Here is a 20,675-nt window from a genome sequence, read left to right as displayed (position 1 = left end):
AACTAGCGGTTCGATTTCGATGAAACTTGGTATAATTATACCTTATTATCCTGGGCGTAAAATAGGATACTTTTCATCCTGGAAAAATACGTAGAAAAAAATTAATCTTAATTTTTCAGTTTTATCCATAGACGTTGTTCCGTAGAACCGCAAACACACGTTGCGTATTATTATAGGCCTAGCCGTATTTGGGAATTGGGTCCAATAGATATTTATAAGATGTTATTGACAGAGGTACTCAAAATGGAGAAATAACCATCCACGCGAAGACCGACATCCGCGCGGACGGAGTCGCGGGTGGAAGCTAGTATAAAATAATTGCTTTAGCTGTTGGGTCTTTAAACTTTAACAAAAAAATTTTTTCTCATTTTTCCGATTCATTCATCATTTTTTGTGAGAATGTGCGAGTACCCGACCCCGTCACGGAATATGTCAAAACGGAACACAATAGATTTTTAATCTGCAACAGGCTGGTATAACATCTCCCCTTTGGTTCGTCTCTCAATAAGGATCGTGGGAAAATCTATGCAGTATTACGTAAACATATTCTAGAAAGAATGCGACGAAACAAACCAATTAACCATATAACCATAAATATTCCACAGATTTTTGTATCTAAATGGTTAATAATAAACGTGTGAAGAATATATCAAATACAAATTAATCATTATGACAGGTTGTCTATTGTATTTGTTGAAAAATATTATCGAAGCCTCCCGCTGGGTCTCAGTAGGCTTACAATTTAATTAGCATAATGTATTTCTGGTTTAAATAGTGCTGTTGTAACTACGAGGAGTAGCTTACTCGTAGCCAAAGGCAAAACATCGGATAACATGATGAAAATATCAATAAAAATACATAATACTATAATCTTATAATACTATAATTGTCGAATTTTGAAGTGATATGGATTTTCGTCTTTATTTTCGTAGAACACGTAGTACCTACTTAACTGTTTAAGCCTCAAACTCAAACTCAAACAGTTAAGTAGGTAGTAGGTACTACAATAACAGTAAGAGAGTTAAGAGATAGCCCTTATAGTTTAAGGGCTATCTCCAGTAGTTATTAAGATGGTCACAAATAAATAAAATATCTTTTGCATTAAGCCCCTCTAAGTTCACTGGATATTAATATATGTTAGTACATAGATATTGCAACACTATACTTATCTTAGACACCTTACATTAGAAATTGCGCCATCGCTCGAAGTAAGACAAGTAATTATGTCCATCAATACAGGTATAATAATTACGAAGTTCTCAAGATGAGCTCTTGTACTAGAATTAACTTGACAAAGTTAATTTAACATGATCGTTAAGTGGAAGGGCGTTATAGACATTGTAAAGGGTAATGACAGACTATGTAATACAATATCTAAATAAGTATTGGAATATATTTGTCTTTTATTTATAGAGAAAATAAATTTTTGTGCATAAATGTATTAAAAAGTACTGGACTAAATCAACTTAGTGTGGTAGAGTCTATATGTATATTTTTAATGGTTACATAGATGAGAAATGGAGTAAACGAGCTTGAAGCAATATTTAAGTATAAGGTCTTTATATTTGACCTCATTCAATTCAGTACTTTTAAGTTTTTATAGGGTATTCCAACAATTAATCGAATGTGTACGTATGCAGATAAAAAGTAAACTGTAAGTTAACCTTATTATATGTTTTCATCTAGAAATATATGCAATATGAAAACATAAAAGCATTGCCAAAATATTTTATTAAATATTGCAAACATGTTTTAAATTACAAACAAAAAAAGATCTCTGAAACTGATACGTACAGTTATTTACGTGCGTAGTTAGCTATCAATTTAAATCTCATAAAACAATTTACATAATAATTATATGTACCTTATTTTATTACTCTTGCTTCATTTATGTTTCTTATAAATTGTTTATTTATTTTATATTTAATCTACAGAGAAGCCATGTAATAAAATATAAGTTTATAAAGTGTGGATTTATATATCTATAAAATCTATGTATATAATAATCAATAATCTATATATAATAATAATCTATATATATAATATCTATAAAATATCACAATCTTATTTTATACTAGCTGTTGCCCGCAGCTATGTCTGCATGGAAAAGATAAAACTTTCATCGCCTATTTTCTCCCCTTAGGGGTAGAATTGATTAAAATTCTTCTTAGCGGATGCCTACGTCCCAACATCTGCATGCCAAATTTCTATATCAAGTGTCATTGTAATCGGTTTAGCCGTAATAGCCCAACAGACAGACATAAGCATTTATAATGGATAGTATGTATGTGACTGTTTACAAATATGGTATCGAAAAACATTTTTTTAGATAATATCACGATATTGATGATAAAACAAAGGCAAATTTACTTCCCACGCTTTAATTATATGAATCACCTGACACATCTTTTAATGTAAATTTTCATGAAAGTATAAAGAAGAAGCCCATGATAAACCAACTAACTTGTTTGTCTAGTTGTGTGCTATTAAAATTCCAATGTTCTATATTTACCTATGTTAACTTTGATAGCGTTAGTTTTGGAGAATTGAATTTTAATTCGAAGCTGCCACGGTTGGGAAATTTTAACGGACCATTTTGTGGAATATTTAATTTGTTATGGTTTATTAATTTTATACTCGTTATTATCTAATTAAGTTTATTAAAATATATATTAAATGATATTATTACTAAACACTCACACACAAGTTTAAATGTATTTTTCTGAGAAATGTTAAAGAATGGAAAGAAAAAATGATTACGAGGCGGGATTCGAACCTGCTTCTCGCCTGATGTATTTTCCTTTCAAAATATTCAAACTCAAACTCAAACATTTATTTATTCAATTAGACTTCTTCGAGAAGCACTTTTGAAACGTCAATACATATTTTTATCATTTACCACCGATTCGGAAAGCAGTATCTATGGAGAAGAATCGGCAAGAAACTCCATAGTTGCTCTTTTAAATCATTTCAGTATTACAATTTAATTTTACAAAATATGTAAGTAACCGTACGTATATATTATCATAATATGCCAAAGAACTGTCCTGCGGTTCTCACCCGACAACCCTCCATGGGTTTTTATCTTCCATATATTGCTTAATGCTGTAATAGGCTCTCTGAACTAAGACGTTTTTTACATAATTCTTAAATTTAGCACTACTAAACTCTTTAATACTATGAGGAATTTTGTTGTAAAAAAGTATACCTTGACCCATAAATGAATTTTTAACTTTAGCTAACCGGTAAAATGGCATTTCAATTTTATTTCTGTTCCTTGTGCCATAACAGTTATATTATAATGATATATTCATCAACTTGACAAAAACAGATTTTTTTATATTTTATGTGATCTTATATAGATATGATAGAGTAACAATAATTATTAACTATAAAGGAAATAATATTTCATAAAATAATACTCTTTCCTTTTTACCAAAGTGACGTTATGTACTTATTATGTTATTTTATTGGTATTTCCAATTTGTTGTTAGAACGTCTAAGCTCTGTGCCCGAAAGAGGTATTAAGATCGAGACTAGAGATACCAAATGATTTTGTTTTTGCTTGATAATTGAATGGTATTAAACCATTTGTCAACCATGGCTGACAAATCGTTAAATTATCGAGAATTTATTATAATATATTCAGTTTTGATCAATTTGATCAACTAAAGTATGACTAAAATGCGTAATTGATATTCGTTTATAGTTTATATTATATTGAAATGAACTTTAATAATAGTAGGGGAGCCCAAGAGGGGATTTTGGGATTTACTCGAGCGCGTCAGATTACTATTAGGGACGGTACCTTAGCTATTCATTAGTACCTCTAGTCAATATGAGCAGTTATGGTTGGTGGGTGCGCTCAGGGGCCCCGCTGGAAAATTTGAATAATCCATAATTCCCTAAGGTTGAGCTCGAATCGTCAGATTAGCGAAATGGGGACTTCTTATATTGTAATTAACCCCCCCAGATATTAATCTGACGCGCTCGAATAATATTACTTTAATTTTTTACCCTTTCTTCATAGCGATTAAATCGCCACTTTAATCGTCAGATTAACGTATACTTTTTTTCAGTGACGTCCTGGAGCATGCAAAATATCAATATCTAACGCGCTTGAGTATTTCCAAGCCATTTTTTTCTTTTTTAAATTAAAAAAAATCAAAAAACCCTTCCCCACCGCTAAAAGTGAAAACATTATAGGACCTTTTTTTCTCGCTATGGTCTAATCTACCAATTCTAATAGGTTCCCGTGACGCTCGAGTAAATCCACATTTAGCATCCTGGGCTCCCCTACTATAAGTAGGTATATAATATCTAACCATTTTTCTTTGTTTCAGATGTTAAGCGAATTTGACGTGCTGTTTAATATCAAAGGGAATTTTGGTTATATTCTTAACTTGCGCAAGAAAAATTAAACATCATTCATTTTTCTAAAACAATTTATTCTGTAATAAATCCACACGCTCACGTACAATAAACGTAATACTTATTACAATATTAACTCAATCTATACTCTATTGTATTAATAACATAACTAATTATGACTTTAGCCGAACATGGCACGAGTTTTTGAAAATAGTCCAAGAAAATAAAAAAGATGTCGTCTTCGCTTCGCGAATACATTCCGCAGTTCGAGATGCATACAATTGTCCAAAATATTGGATAAAACCGTATAGTATATTAAAAATCGTATTTTAATTTAAATTCGATGTATAGAGGCACTTGAAACATTTTATAAACATCTAAACATTAATTCGGATAAATAATTTATAGTTTACTCAAACAATATCTTCGCTCAAACATAGTTTATATATAATTATTAAACATAATCAGATTTGCGAAAACATTACACTAAACATCCCCAGAGTATGTGTATCTATCAACAGTACAAACCTAAGGCCACAGTTATTGTACAAGTCGTCATTATATACAAACGAAATACATAGTATAAATATTAAACGCGTCAAAATTTGTTCACAAGTGGTATTAAAATGTGCAAGAGTAAAAGCAATGACATTTCACATTTACAAATACAGGTGGGGTGATCAGCGTCAATCTTAGACAATTCCTTAACATTGTCCAAACAAAACTTAGTAATAAAAATGTTTATATAGTTCTGCGAAGTTATTAAAATAATGTATAAATTCTATCGCGCTAGTGCAATGACGTTTTGCTAAAGATCGAAAACAGGTAGCAAAATCGTCATTGTACTAGAGGCTGAATAAAAAATTGTTCATATTAAAGCGAGGTTCGTTCAGTCACAGTATTATAGAATTATACCACAGTAAACAAATACAAACAGTAGCGAAACTCCCTACAAAACGCTCGAAACAGGTCACTCACACGAACATACGCATCGAGATTTCCAAACGTGCATCTACTTCTACTTACTAAATAAGAGTCTCAACGATACGTATGTGTGCGAGTGAGCTGTTTTGGAACTTTTGTAGCTAGTTCCCTACGGTTCGAATCTGTTTACTGTGGCTATACTGTGGTTCAGTGCAGTTGTTCAAAGCGGTCAGCAGGCACACGACTTGCTGGGGCCGCTGTCCCGCGTGTTTTCGCCATTTGCAATCTTGTGGTCGAGCGCGAATCGTTCGCCATCTTTGTCGTTGTTCTGCAGCAGTTTGTCGTTGAGGAGTATCTGGAATAGATATTTAGTTGATTAAGACAACAATCATCATCATCATCAATCATCATCAGCCCATATACGTTCCCACTGCTGGGACACGGGCCTCCTATGAGGGTACAGGCCATAATCCACCACGCTGGCCAAGTGCGTGTTGGCGGATGACACATGTCGTCGAACTTTTTAATTCTTCGACATGTCGGTTTCCTCACGATGTTTTCCTTCACCGTTCGAGCAGTGGTGATGTTACAACATGCGCAGATAAATTGAAAAATCAATTTAATTCGTGCGCGCTTGCCTGGTCTCGAACCCCGGACTTATCGATTCGAAGTCCGAGGTCTCACCACTGAGCCACCACTGCTCAAAGAAGTAAGACATACAATCACACATCAAATTATATCTTAACGACTAAATACAAATATAAATATTATGAGAATATTATAGGTAATCTAATCACGTCACACGTCAAATTAATTCAATCTTGAATGAGGCCTGTCGCATAAAAAATCTTAATATGCTTAATTAAAATATAGTTTCATGGGGGTCAGGGGTGTAATGGGAGCATGAACCATATCCTCAATTGTACTGTAAAATATAGTGGTATTTAATATTTATCTATAGGAGTTCAATGCTAATACCATGACCGATTTCTATGATAAAATATACACGAATATGTTAATCTTGTCTAGTAGGTGCACGACGATGTAACCTTTTCTTGAATTATACTGTATTTTATGCTTTTAGTGAATACGTAATTAATTTCCTACCAAAGGTACTTTTTATCACGTTAACCGCTTGAAGAAATCAATTAGTCAACGAATGATGGTATCTAAAAAAACATTTTTTTTGTAATCCACCAATGTGGGAGTTTCTTCTACGACGGTTTTGGTAAGATAGACATTAGATAAGCCGATGGAATTAAAAGCTTTTTCTTATATGTTAGAAATAAAAAACTGACAGCTTCATAAATTATTCAAGCGAGCTTAATATCCATGGCCCCTCGCGTTATAGCTTAAGAGATGACTTTTTAAAATTATTAATTCTTGTATTAGGCCTTAACTGGTAGGTAACAATAATATTGTAGTGATTTGTAAAACTCAAGAAAAAGTATATCGTCTAGTTTATACTGCTATAATATTTTCAAGGTAAACGTTTTCTTCAGCATTAAATGATACAGGTGCATTAAAATAAAGAATGTAAATTATTCATCTCAAAATACCAAACATAATCCCACATAGCCTTAAGAAAAGAATGTGACATGAAAGTGACAGAAAAAAACATTTTCATAATAAATCTATACCCAGCTCTTACGCTACAAAATCGTCTGGATACCAAAACCGGACTGTTTTTTATCGTTTCCTACACCTTAACTAGCTACGGCCACTCGTTTGTTTCATTCTCTAATGGCATTACACAACATTGTGAAATAATACACCATGCTTTTATAAATATGTATGTAAATTTAAAATTATACTTCACAAGGTCATAAACAGCGTTTAAATTAATTTTATAGTAAGGAATTTGTGTATATTTTATATTCGAACGTGTTCTTAGCAACTGTTATATGAATTGGATATAAATAATTTGATGAGACGTGTTATGAAGATATTAAATTTGAATATTCTTTTGAAGAAGTGAATTGATGGCGGATTAAATTAAATTACTATTAAGGCCGTGTACGCGGTCCGTGCGCTGTTTGGCTCAAATATGTGATTTTTCAAACCAGATTGTCCATCAACCACTTATCTTACAAACATATGAATTACTAATAATTTTAGGGAATTTTATTGTCTATATAGTTAGTTAAGAGTTTTTTTCAATTAATACAGTATTTGTGAATACCATCAAGATAACTGAGCCGATGATTACTTGATTTCACTTTTAGTGTCAATTTCGAAGCTAAAAATATCTGAAATTGCTGACAGATCTAACACACATTTTTTTTAACTAACTGCAAAAATCCTTATTAAAATAGTTAGTTAAAAGATTTTTTTAATTTGGACTCCTAACTTACGAAATTAAAATCCGAACAATGTGAATTTTTTTAGAAATTATACTCGACAAAATGATTATTTTCACCAAGATATTTGACTTAGTTGAATATAATTTATACATATTGCAATAAAAGAACGTATTACTTATAAGACAAAATTTAAAAAATCAACTAAGGTACCTCTATTATTTTTCTACAATTTTTTTTAAAGTACTATAAAACACTGCGCGCGACCCGATTAAAATCAGTCGGCAGCGAGCCTTCCCAGAGAGAGGACATGTTGCTCGGCGCTCTCCTGTGGACCTATGCTGTTCATAGTAAAAGGATAGCGCAAGCCGCGATCTATCGTAATAGATCGCGGAGATTTTGACTTGCGTTAAATTGAATAAGCGCTCTTAAGAGGTAAAAGTGGTTTGTTTGATATAGGTCGTTAACTAATTAAATAAACGATGATTTACTGAAGATGAAAGTCAAGCCTTAATTTAAATTTTAAAGTTAACGCATTAGAGTGCATATCTATTGAATACTATGTAAAGCTATAGTGACCACTACGTGAAAATTTTTAAGCATAATTTTGCGCATAAATTCGGATTTTACGATTTTCAAGTTTTTATACTTTCTAGGGTGTGCCAAAAATTTATGATAAAGACGATTTTGGAAAACATAGCTCTCTAACGGATAAGAGTTAAGAAAAAAATTTCACCAAAAACAATACGTTTCGCAAAATAAGTCCACAGCGCTCTTTAGAATAAATAAATGCAAGTAAACACAGAAAAATATATCTAAGAACTAGAGAATCCAATTACAATGACGTTAATACGTACATCGTAATTACACGTAGCAATGGAACGTTCATTGCATGTCAATCATAATTTATGTGTCTATTTCATACACAATGGATAAATATATTATTGTTGAGCTTTGAATCGATTGAACAATTTGACGGTAATAACATCGTATTAGCATTGAACGAATTTAGAGGAGACTACAATTATAGAAACATTTGGTACTGAAGACTCATTTTGAGGTCTTTTACGTATTAATAATTTACTCATTTCCTTCCTATAAAAAAAACCAAAACTAATTCAAAGAAAGTGTGTTATATAGTGTAGCTTATACATTTCCCGTCCGACTAGTATTCCGGCCTCCTTCACGCAAGCGACAGCCCAAGCCGAGGTTCGAGATCTTCAAGGGCGGACGCCCTTGCGCATGTCTCTAGCAGGGTGTATTATAACTGTTTTGTTTGATTCAAATAGAGCTCTTAGAGACTGAGTGCCCTTGAGAACATCAATACCCTACGTTATTTAAGCCTCAAACAAAACTACATACTATAAGCATAATTCCTTAATCTATGATTACTCACCTTATTAACTAATGAGCGGGCCGCCTCTTCAATGTTGATGTTTTCCTTCGCCGACGTTTCGAACCAACCAGCGAATCCCTTCTCCCGGCAATACTCGTCCATCTTCGCTGGCGAATTCACAATACCCTCCTTTTGCTGGTCGCACTGGGGTAAAAAAAGTACAGGTAAAACAAACCATTTACAGAAAAGCGTGTGTGCCGAGCACACGTGTCAGAAGTGAAACTTCTTTGGCAAGATTCAAAGATACCAAAATCGTCGTCTTACTCCATGACGGGGACGTCACGGTTATTGCCATGACGCGACCTTGAAATTTTACTCTCAAAACGCCTAAAGAAGTTTTATTTTAAAATAAATATAAAAAAAAATATTTTTAATTGTTGTAACAATTGTTGCGTAAATCTAAACGTTAGATACATTTTTGCCCTTAACCCATAAATTACCTTTGTAGATCTATATTCATGAAATTATTCTGATCCTAATACTGAGTAGAAATTTAGGTCACGATGCAATTGCTGATTTCTGAGAAACGCATGAACAAACAATCATTCATTCTACTCGTATAGGTAGTCGACAATTTACATGTACTTTGTTAGTTAATGGGTACCTATCTATAGTTTTGCATTTCAGTGAAATCTAGTAAAAGTTCTCTATCAGATACTCAGATCACAGTCGCGTTTTTCACGCAATAAAGGCTAAAAAATTATAATGACTGTAACATATTTCAATTACATGAACCTTAATGAAAAATACCAATTGAAATTCACATCAACAAACATCAATCATTCGAGCTAAACACTGAGTACAAGAAAAACATTGAATACCTAAAACAGATGGATCTTTTCATCGCAATTCGCAACTGCAACTTTATAGGATGAAGAAAATTTATAACATATCTTGGTGAGTTGGTCTAATTTGCTGATATTTTCTGGATAAAATTTTAGAATCTGATTTTCAGGAAAATCCCACAGAACTGATTTGTTGAAACTTTAAAACGATAAAATATAATACCTAACCATAAAATAAAAAAATAGTACTTGAGTACTTTTTGACGAGCAAATGATCATAGGCATGTTCATAAATTATATTTTATAAAAAATATGTCTCATCTGGTTAACAGATCAGTGAATTTCGATCTCCTACCGGCTCAGACTTATAGTGGGTAGTTTCTGGCAAGTAACATCGCGTACTAATACTTGAATACTATTAACCAGCATCCAACGAGGAGCACCGTGTCCGGCATTATCTTAAACGTCGTTTGTAGTATAGCTATCACCAAGTTCATAATATGTACTAACCTTATTAGCCAACAGTATGCACGGTATCGGCGACCCATCAGGCAATTGCACCTTGGTATCAAGATCATTCTTCCACTTGACAACCGCATCAAATGTGGCCACTCGCGACACGTCGAAAACTATGAACGCGCCAACCGCTTCCTTGTAGTACACCCGCGTCATGTTGCCGAAACGCTCTTGGCCTGTACGGGTAAAAAATAATTTGTTGGTAAGTAAAAACATTCATTAATAATGTTTATGCTGGTAAAAAGCAACTTATAGATATAAAAAAACATAACACATTTTGTGTGCATGCTCTTGGTCTATTTTACGGGGAGAAGAATACATATTATACCTAGTCAATAAGAGTACAGTATAAATTAGAAACAGTAGCGCAAGCTGTAGATGGTTCCATAATAAAAATTTACACATATAAATAGATAAATTAAAATAAGTTGAGAACAAAACACGCGTAAAATCAATCAAGAATATGATAGATAGTTTCACTTGTCTTATTTCTCGCAGTTACTAAGAACATCCAATTTATTTAAAGGTTAGTTTACCATCAACATTATGTCAAGACACTCTTGGATATCTAATTACATAGATACATAGATTAAATACAAGTAGGCACATAATTTATGTGTGGATATGTATAGATGAACCGGTAATATTCCTTACAAATATTCATATGTGAAAGCACAGCATATTAGCCGCAAATAAAGTATTCGTTTGATTATAAATAAATAAATAATATTGTCCCAAAAACTAACTCATATCAGTATCTACTTTTACATACCTACAATAAAAGACACTACGCACTGTCCCAGTTTCTTTTGTAGTAAAAAAATATTGCATTGTAAAAGTATCCCGAAAGACTTAATATCCCTTTTCTATGGACATCTTGAATTCATTGTTACAAGGCGACGCTTTTTTTGCTTGTCGTCGGCCTTTTATATCCTTCACAGACTCTCTAAATTTATATCCACCCTTTGTATTTTTACACAGGTTACTCTATTGTCTTTTAAATTCAGGTAAAAAACTAATTAAGTGTGTTAACCCGAATAGAAGGAACGGCGTCTAAAACATCTTAGACTTGGTCCCTCTTTATACCGATCAAAAAAAATATTTGAAAATGACAGGTCAATAAACTTTTATATGCATTTAAAAATAAGTTATTAAAACGTTTATTCACATAAATTAATAACGATAAAAGTAAGACAACGAAAATGATACATTTAAAACGCAATTTGCTTTTGCAAATGGATAAATAATTTATAATTTCCAAAGCAAAAAACTGCTACTTTTTCCTTCTGCAATGTTTTTACGCTACTTTTATAGCGTGTAGTTAACTTAGAAAATATTAAGAAAACACGCATGATATAAACGTTATTAAGATGGATCGCAGACAGACACGCACACAAACTGTATATAGTTAATTAATCATTAAAATATCTCAAGTTATTTTTTAATTACATATTTTTATTGAAAATTAAAAAAGTATTTAGTGGCTAATTAAAAGACACGTCACGATACAAGTGAGAAAAGTAGTAATAAAATATTATATTATAAACTACTTTAATTAGCTAATGTGAAAGTAACTCTACTTGTCTTTTTTTAAGTTTGCACAGGAATCGCTAAATCGGCTAGAGTTTGCCAATTAGATTTATAACAACAATGCCGGATAAATAAAAATGAATTATTTAATTCGGATATGTAACAATATCCAGCTGTGATTTGTTTTTATTTAATGTACAACTTTTACTTTTAAATTACCGAATAACTCAGAAAGAAAATGTAAATAGTACCTACACTAAAGACATTAGACAGTTGAATAAAATAAAAGGAAGATCGCAGACACGCGCTTCACATTGCATAAAATTTCTAGTTAGAAACATGTTACATAAACTGAATTAAATATTAAAGCATTCATTCAAAATACTTATTGAAAAAATACACACACACGAACATAGAACCTCCTCTTTTTTTGAAAAAAACGGTCAAAACATGAATCGACCATTATACGACATACGGTACGGGGAAGAAGCACTTTCTACAAAAGAACTGACCACAAATTCTACTATTTTTTGTACCTAAGTACTAATATTATGTTTATTTTATAAGAAAAATAAAACATACCTTATTAATTTTAATATGGAATCATAGTAACAAGAGCCAAAAATAGAAGGCAGTAGATAATTATCAAGGACATAAACATCCAGGCAAATGCTAGTTCCATTTCATCCATTTTATATGCAAAAGATACTCTTAATATATTTATTATCCTTTATTTTCTTACATTATACGTTTGTCTTACACATATCGAGGGAGATGAAAGTTGCAAATGTCATCAATATTTTTTATTTGGTCAATGTTTTTAAATTTTCTTTTGTCAAGATACTAGAAACTTCTTTCGGCCACTTACAAAAGCACTCTTATAAAAAAGAAAAAAATGTACCGATCGAATTGAAGATATTTTTTATGAAGTCGGTTAAAAACAGTTTTATGGAATTAAAAATTCATGCATTTTGTACATGTATAAATAAGAATACGGCCTAAAAATATACGAATGTTTATGTAACCATTTACAGACGTGTGCGAACAATACAGGACTAAAAACTTCATTCATTTCCTTCATTCAACACTTGAATTGAATTGAATAATAACCTAATACCTCATATAGAACAATATTTACCTGCAATATCCCATAGCTGCAAGCGTATAATAGTATTCGCGTCCCAATTCAGCACTTTCAAGGCGAAATCGACACCAATGGTCGCTCTGTAGTGCTGACTAAAGAACTGGTGCACATATCGCTTGATGATGGACGTCTTCCCCGTTCCCAGTTCGCCGATAACCAGGATCTTGTACAGGTGTTCCCGCCTCTCAGCGCTGGATGTGGCGTGAGACTGCAAGGAGATATGTGAAGATAAGTATTGTTGTTTTAGCATGAAATGAACGTGTCTTGTATGCAAATAACGCATAGATTCTCAGTGTAATGTTGCAAGGAACAGCAACGAGAAATTTATAGATTAGTATGCTTGTTTTTGTACGAAAAGAACCTAGTAATATAAACAACAAACTCTTTGTGCTTAATGTTGCAAGACGCTGCAAAGAGAAATCTATGTAGTATAGATGATAAAGCTGAAGAGTTTGTTTGTTTGAACACGCTAATCTCAAGACCTACTGGTCCGATTTGAAAAATTATTTCGGTGTTGGATAGCCCATTTATCGAGGAAGGCTATATATCTTAGAGCTATATATCATCACGCTAAGACCAACAGAAGCGGAGCCACGCGGGTAAAACCGCGGAGCGCAGCTAGTGTATGGATATGTAAGATTTTTAAAAACGCTTTTAAAAGCCTCGACTCCGACTCCTGTATACTCGATTTTAAACGGACAGATTTCATTCAAACTTTGTACACGTATCGAGAATCAGTGACAAGACAATAATTTCCAGAGCTTCAGTGACTTTTTTAGTTTTTTTTAACTAAATTAATGTTTATACTAGAACCGGTAAGCAAGATCACCTGATGGATAGCGGTACCACCGCCCATGCAGTTAGTTGGCAGCTTTTAAAGGGAAAAAAGGGCTTAAGACAGGATTGATGGCGATAAGTTTGAGGAAAAGAATACGGGCCTTCTTGAAAAAATAAACCTAGAATAATAAACATCTAAATTCTAACGTAACTTAACATAACCTAAAGAATCCAATAAAAACAAAAATACAAAATCTGAAAATTCTAATAAGAATACAAGAAAAAATTGATTAAAAAAGGCTTCCAATAATCTTTATAAATATGAGATAAAAGCAGTTGTAATAAAATGCTTTTTTGATACGATTATCTTTTCACCTAAAAGTTACTGGAGAGTGTGTAAGTTAAGGTTATAATTAAACATTCTTGATTCGAACAGAATTAAAAAACCAGTTCATTATCAGCTATAGACGTTTAAAAAATAATTCAGATATTTTCCCACGCTTTACCGAAAAATAACATTTTTAGTTTTTACGTATAAAAGCGATTATTGATCGTATCTATATATTCTGAGAACCTAATTCCAACGTAGCTGTAGATGTGATCTAACACTATATTTAAAGTTAGATTATCGACACGAAAACAAACTACCATAATGATCTTTTAGTTTTTTGCTTCGTTGCTGCCGGCAACGTTGTTAAAAAGGGAGAGATTAGTGATAAAACGTTGTTAATTGAAATCACGACTTTATACGTATTATATTATGATTAACTAGCTTCCGCCCGCGACTCCGTCCGCGCGGGTGTCGGTCTTCGCGTGGATGGTTTATTTCTCCATTTTGAGTAACTCTGACCATGACATCTTATAAATATCTATTGGACCCAAATACGGCTAGGCCTATAATAATACGCAACGTGTGTTCACGGTTCTACAGATCAACGTCTATGGATAAAACTGAAAAATTAAAATTAATTTTTTTCTACGTATTTTTCCAGGATAAAAAGTATCCTATTTTACGCCCAGGATAATAAGGTATAATTATACCAAGTTTCATCGAAATCGAACCGTTAGTTTTCACGTGATGCCTTCACATACAGACAGACAGACAGACAGACAGACAGACAAAAATTTTTTTAATCACATATTTGGGTTTGGTATCGATCCAGTAACACCCCCTGGTATTTATTTTTTCAATATTTTCAATGTACAGAATTGACCCTTCTACAGATTTATTATATGTAGGTATAGATTATCGACTAAAGTTTAAGCTTATATGCCTTGGAATTAAGCGATTTGAATGATTTAATATTCACAAGTTTTGAAAAAATGGTATCCAAATGACACTGGACGAAGGATGCAAACAATATTATTCCAGATAGCTTAAACTTATAATTATTATGTATCTCAAAACACTTATTGTCAACTGTCTTTCTATTGATACAAAGGTACAAAATTATCCACTCTTTATATACTTATGTGTAACGTAGAAATGTGCGAAATAATTAAAAATACATTTATAATTTGTAACAAATTGATGGACACAAAATAAAGGAACTAAACGTTATTATTGTGTGAATATTCAACACGGTTGCAGTCAGTGATTTTGCGTGAACAATCTAATTATATTCTAATGGTTAATTCACTTGTATTTATAAGAGGCACGAAACTCTATACCGTATTTATAACGGAAAGAATTCTATACAATACAAAAAAGACCTTTTTCAGGCATTTCAATAAAAAAAATTATACCTTTAACTTTTAAGTGGTAGTTGATATCAATAACAAATCGCGACGAATTTAGAACCTTCAGTTGTTATTTTGAACGTTGGTTAAAAATACAGATTATAAATAGACAGATTATTATGAAAAATATTGTATTGTACGCACACTTTTTTAAGTATGTACTAGGTACATACCTGGTAATTAAAACTGGTAATTAAATGAAAACAATTCGATCCATTGAATCTAATACAGCTTTCATGAAACTATGTAGGTATCTCAATAAATAAATGTCGAAGCTATATTTTGACCAACGCCCAGTGACAACCTTTGACATGATCATTTGACAAAATTAATGTTCCTTTTAACATTGGGATACAATGACGATTCAGGCTTGTACCTAATTGGGATATTCATTCATTAGATGGGACCCATTGTGACCTGTTTATCTCGTAATGAAGAAGAAGAAGACAGTGAAGTATTGATGTAAAAAACTAATATAAAAATACTATCGCTATTAATGATATAATGTTATCTTAATAGGTTAAGCTTTAAAAACGGATCTAAATAGTGAATTTATATTTTTTTGGTTTTTATGGCATTCAAATGCTTTATAAATATAAATTTATAAAGAATAGAAAAAATTCGATTGCTCAGGCGGGTCACGAGTGGCTGAGTTGGTTAGGCATCCGCCCCGGAATGGCGCGAAGGATGCGGGTTCGAGTCCCGCCTCGTGATCGAATTTTTTCTATTCTTTATAAATTTATAAGTAAATAGTGTTTAGCGTCATGAAGACAGAACATTTTACTAAACATGAGTATTTTATAAATATCTATAGGTAGGATTATGGTCTATGGATCACTGAAATAAACATTTAGCTTGAGATTTTTTACATAATTGGTCCATCACAAAGTCTATTGATTACCAAAACTTAGAAATGCGTCTTCAAGCGTAGAGTGAACAGGTACCTTCTAGGGAAGCGCGTTCCATCTTAGACCACACATCAGGCGAGATTGTGGTCAAGCGCTTTCCTATTATTGCCAATAAAAAAAAACATGAAAGTTTTCATAGTCTCGATAAGAACTTATTACCTAAAGGTCCATAGAATAAAACAAAAAATAAACAATTGAAGCACGTTTCTTTCCCACGATTATCTAACTATGACACGGAATGAAATCATTTATATAAACAGAAACCGATGGCATTTTAGATAAACTTTATATTTAAACATTTTATCACTATTTCTTGTCATAAATAAGGAAGAAGAGATTTAAATTATTGTATGATCACCATCTTAAGAATTCAAATGCAATCATGATATTTTAAAATATTTTCAATATGTATATCATGGTGCAATATTAATTTTATACTTATGTACAAAACTTTGACATAATGTTTTAGTTTATTATCAAATTATTCATTATTACAATATGCGAAGCTTTTTTCTGCATACCAAAGAAACCATATTTTATAGTAGTTTAAATTATTAAAGATATATTATATTTTATAGTTTAAATTGCAATATCATTTTTAGATTTTGTCAAAATATAGCAATAATTTATATGTCTGAATGGCTGAATCAAAATATTTCATGTAGAATCACTAAATAACATCGTTGCTTCCTGTTGTCTGTCCGTCCATATGTATGATTTGATCTTTAAAACTACGCAACGGAATTTGATGCGGTTGTAATAGAGAGTGATTCTTGAGCAAGATTTTAGTATGATTTTGTAAGTTTTAAGCAAAGTGGGCAAAGCCGCGGGCGAAATGCCTACTATCTACTATCAAAGTTAATGTTATAAAATATCAATATATTAAGTTTGTATGTAAGTAAGTTCTATTGTTGTGAACTAATCTGTTCATTCATTAATGTCAACAAAATCATTAAACTAATGTGAGGTAATTTGTTAATTGTCATTAACAGATCGTTCAAAGCATTAAACTACTATGTATATCAAACATTTCTAAATACCATCGCTAGATACTGAATTTCGTCTGAAACGTTTTATTTTAAACTTATTTTAAAAAGGACTTTAAATCTTCATTATTATGAAGATTTAAAGTCCTGTATCTGTCCGAATCGGTTTTTTTACAATTTTTATGTAGGAATAGGTACCTACATAAAAATTGTAAAAAAACCGATTCGGAAATATGTCTTTTTGTAGAGACAGGCCGTCAAGAAACTCCTATTTATATTTGTCAAATATCATTTTAAAACTTAAGGGTTTATGTACCGAATGAAATAATGTACTTAAAGAGCCTTTCTCTACTCCATATAAAAGTGACAAAGCAATTAAACAATTGAATAAAGACTAACAAAAAAAAATATTTATATAGGTAAATGAAGAGTCAACATGCGCGTGTTTATCGTATTATGGGTTTGTTGAGAAAGTTTTGAAACTACAACCGGCATATAATGTAGGAATGTAGCAACAAATTATAGCAGATAATATTACACCATAAACTAGCCTTATTAGCCTCTATTAAAACTATTGCCATTCTATATAACCTCTTTTTAAGATCTCTTAGGCTACAAATAAAACAAAAACTAAAATAACTTACACCCCGATTCTGCTTCGGCGACATAATTCACGATCACAAATAATATTATAACTGTTCGTCAAGAAACACAAAAGTACAACCAATGTAATTGAACTTTTAAACGATATAGAATTTCTTCTGTGTCATTTAACATGGCACTTAACACTTCTTAGCTGTCAAACGAAATTTGCATCTTTCGCGCCATAAAAAGAAAAAAGAAAAAACTAAAAAAAGAACAATTTGAATAGAGAACAATTCCCAAATGTTCTAGAACGAATTTGAACGAATTTCGAGGTGTCACTAACGAAGTATATGAACAACTATTGGTTCTAGCAACTAAGCGTCTATTTATTAAGTACAGTAAAGTGTGGGGTGGTGTTATCGGCCAATGATAACGAGTCGAGTATTTGTCATTTGCACTCCTTACTGAGTAATTATGTTTACCTAATGCTACTAAAGAAATACATGTGTTTGTAAACTAAAAACACTTGAGAATTTCGAGGGAATATTCATATCCAAATCGTTCATTTTGTATAGTTTTATTCGACTATCAAATCTCTACATTATAATTTTAAGAAAGGGAGTAAATCAAGCTTGTGATTATTATGAGTCATCATAGTCCTAAATGTTTATATTAAAAAAAGCAATCTTTATAATCGTAGGATTAATAATTTACGACGCATGACATAGCATTTCTATAATTCAGTCAACAACATACACACGTTAATTTCACTAAGTAGATATTATATGCTCCAATAGACACTAAAATAATAAAATAAATAGTTAATCTCATATCATGTTCCAAAGTGTGACCCCGCAACAGCTAATACTATTTTAATGCTATTTAAGTCTATCACTTTTATCGCATTTCGGTGACGATCCAGAAACAATCCAATTAACTTACTTATGTATTATATATAGCACGTATAATATATTATTTTTAGATTAGTTGATTTAAGGAGGGAATAATCCGCATATATGATACATCGTAGCGACGCGTGATCTCATTTATTCTAGCGCAAATCGCAATTAATGCAATTAAAACAATAATTGTAAATCAATCAAATTCTGCAGTTGTAATTCATCAACTAAATGATAACCTTTCAGGAAATAGAATTAAATGTCTGAAGCGCAAATGAGACTATAGTTTACAGATACAACCTACTTTTACTACTGTTCACGTACCTACTATTTAAATAAACTACATCTTAGATTTACTACATCTATTAATAACTTATTGATTAAAGAACACAATGCACTAGAAATAGAAATGTCAACATAGTATTTTCCTTTCTCTTTACGTGAATCTACATGATGAGTTAAACTACGGCATTTTGATATTTATCTACTACAATTTTTAACTCACCCTCTCCAACAACCTCTGCAGATTGACAACACCGATTTTCAAATGAAACAGTCCCCTGGAAAACGTCAATTTACTGTCCTCGTTCATTTGCGAAAAGCGAATACGCGTAGCCTATCAGTACTATGGGCTTATATTGTTAACGTTATATCTTGTATGTCTTGTATAGATACAGTACGGGGTGATGTGAAACCAACGTGACCGCGGTAACTCGATCGTCTCTATCATATTACTTGCACGCACCACTGACAATCCCAGGCATTTGAGCCGATTTATATCGATCACTAAAATCCTTCAAAATAGCTAATAGCTGTACATGAGCTGTATCACGGATATATATGTAACATATAAGAATAATGCTGTTCGTTTATTGTGAGCACGACAAGTATTGCGTAAGGCGAGACTGCATCTATTCTTTATGCACTTAATTGCAGAAGAATGCTAATGTTAGAATATATTATTATTAGAATAGAATGTGTCCGGATTCATTTGAAAAATAGGTTTTTATTTTACGTTTTTCATAGCGAGTCAACAGCTTTGGCAATGGTTACTTGTTACTTTTTCATAGAAAAACCCTGATGTGGGTAAAATTTACCTTAGAGATAGTTTATAAGCCGTATTAGCTCAATTACTTTCCTCTAAAGGTCTATACCCTGAGGCCTGATCTATAATAAATAATCAGCATTGATTTTACTTTCCAGATGTCTGAATATCTTCATTACGGTGAGTTTAGAACAGAGAAGAAAAATTAAATGAAAAGTATTCTAGGATACAGACCTACCCAAAATATATTTTTTTACCTATTTAGTTACAATGTACTTAAAATATCAAATCTGACAAAGACAAAAATATTAAGCCCTGGTAACTATTCTACGGAACCTTCTGAAGTAAACTGCTATTGGAACATTGCAAAAGCCACAATCCGTCTTTGTTGGGTTTCGGAAAATTGACCTTTTATTTTATTAAATAGCTTCTAACTATTTACTGATTAGGAAAATGCCGCCTTGAATTCGGATGAAACCGTACAAATTTTTATAAAATTATTGACGCTTTTATTTTATACTAGCAGTCCGCCCCGGCTTCGCCCGTGGTATATATTTACGTTTTCTCTACATAAGAACTATCCTCGTACTTCAAGGAATATAATAAAAAAAGAAGAATTATCGAAATCGGTTCAGCCGTTCTCGAGCTATGCGCTTACCAACACATTTTGCGATTCATTTTTATATATAAGATTTTAATTGTTTAAGTAGTATAATTTGGAAATTACCAAATAGGTACGTTTTACCTGCGCTTTAATAATATTCTCTAT

General features: G+C 32.0%; 1 protein-coding gene across 8 annotated transcripts in view; it reads right to left on the bottom strand.

Moving 5' to 3' along the window:
• Nucleotides 1-4,427: 4,427 nt before the first annotated feature.
• LOC123705845 (ras-related protein Rab-32) overlaps nucleotides 4,428-20,675 on the bottom strand; it is a 43,280-nt gene continuing 27,032 nt past the window's right edge. For 6 of the 8 annotated variants that reach the window (XM_045654957.1, XM_045654931.1, XM_045654898.1 and 3 more), the window contains exons 2-5: nucleotides 12,961-13,174; nucleotides 10,287-10,468; nucleotides 8,992-9,135; nucleotides 4,428-5,650 (exon numbers count right to left, since the gene is read on the bottom strand). In XM_045654957.1, the coding sequence (XP_045510913.1) occupies nucleotides 5,525-5,650; nucleotides 8,992-9,135; nucleotides 10,287-10,468; nucleotides 12,961-13,174 (666 nt within the window). In that variant the 3' untranslated portion in view covers nucleotides 4,428-5,524. Of the gene's footprint in view, nucleotides 5,651-8,991; nucleotides 9,136-10,286; nucleotides 10,469-12,960; nucleotides 13,175-18,021; nucleotides 18,287-19,366; nucleotides 19,476-20,675 lie in introns of those variants that run through there. The other 2 variants (XM_045654906.1, XM_045654940.1) reach the window with 2 other exon arrangements.

This window comes from Colias croceus, chromosome 1 (assembly GCF_905220415.1).
Source record: "Colias croceus chromosome 1, ilColCroc2.1".
Lineage (NCBI taxonomy): Eukaryota > Metazoa > Arthropoda > Insecta > Lepidoptera > Pieridae > Colias > Colias croceus.
This window is presented reverse-complemented; position numbering and strand designations above follow the sequence as displayed.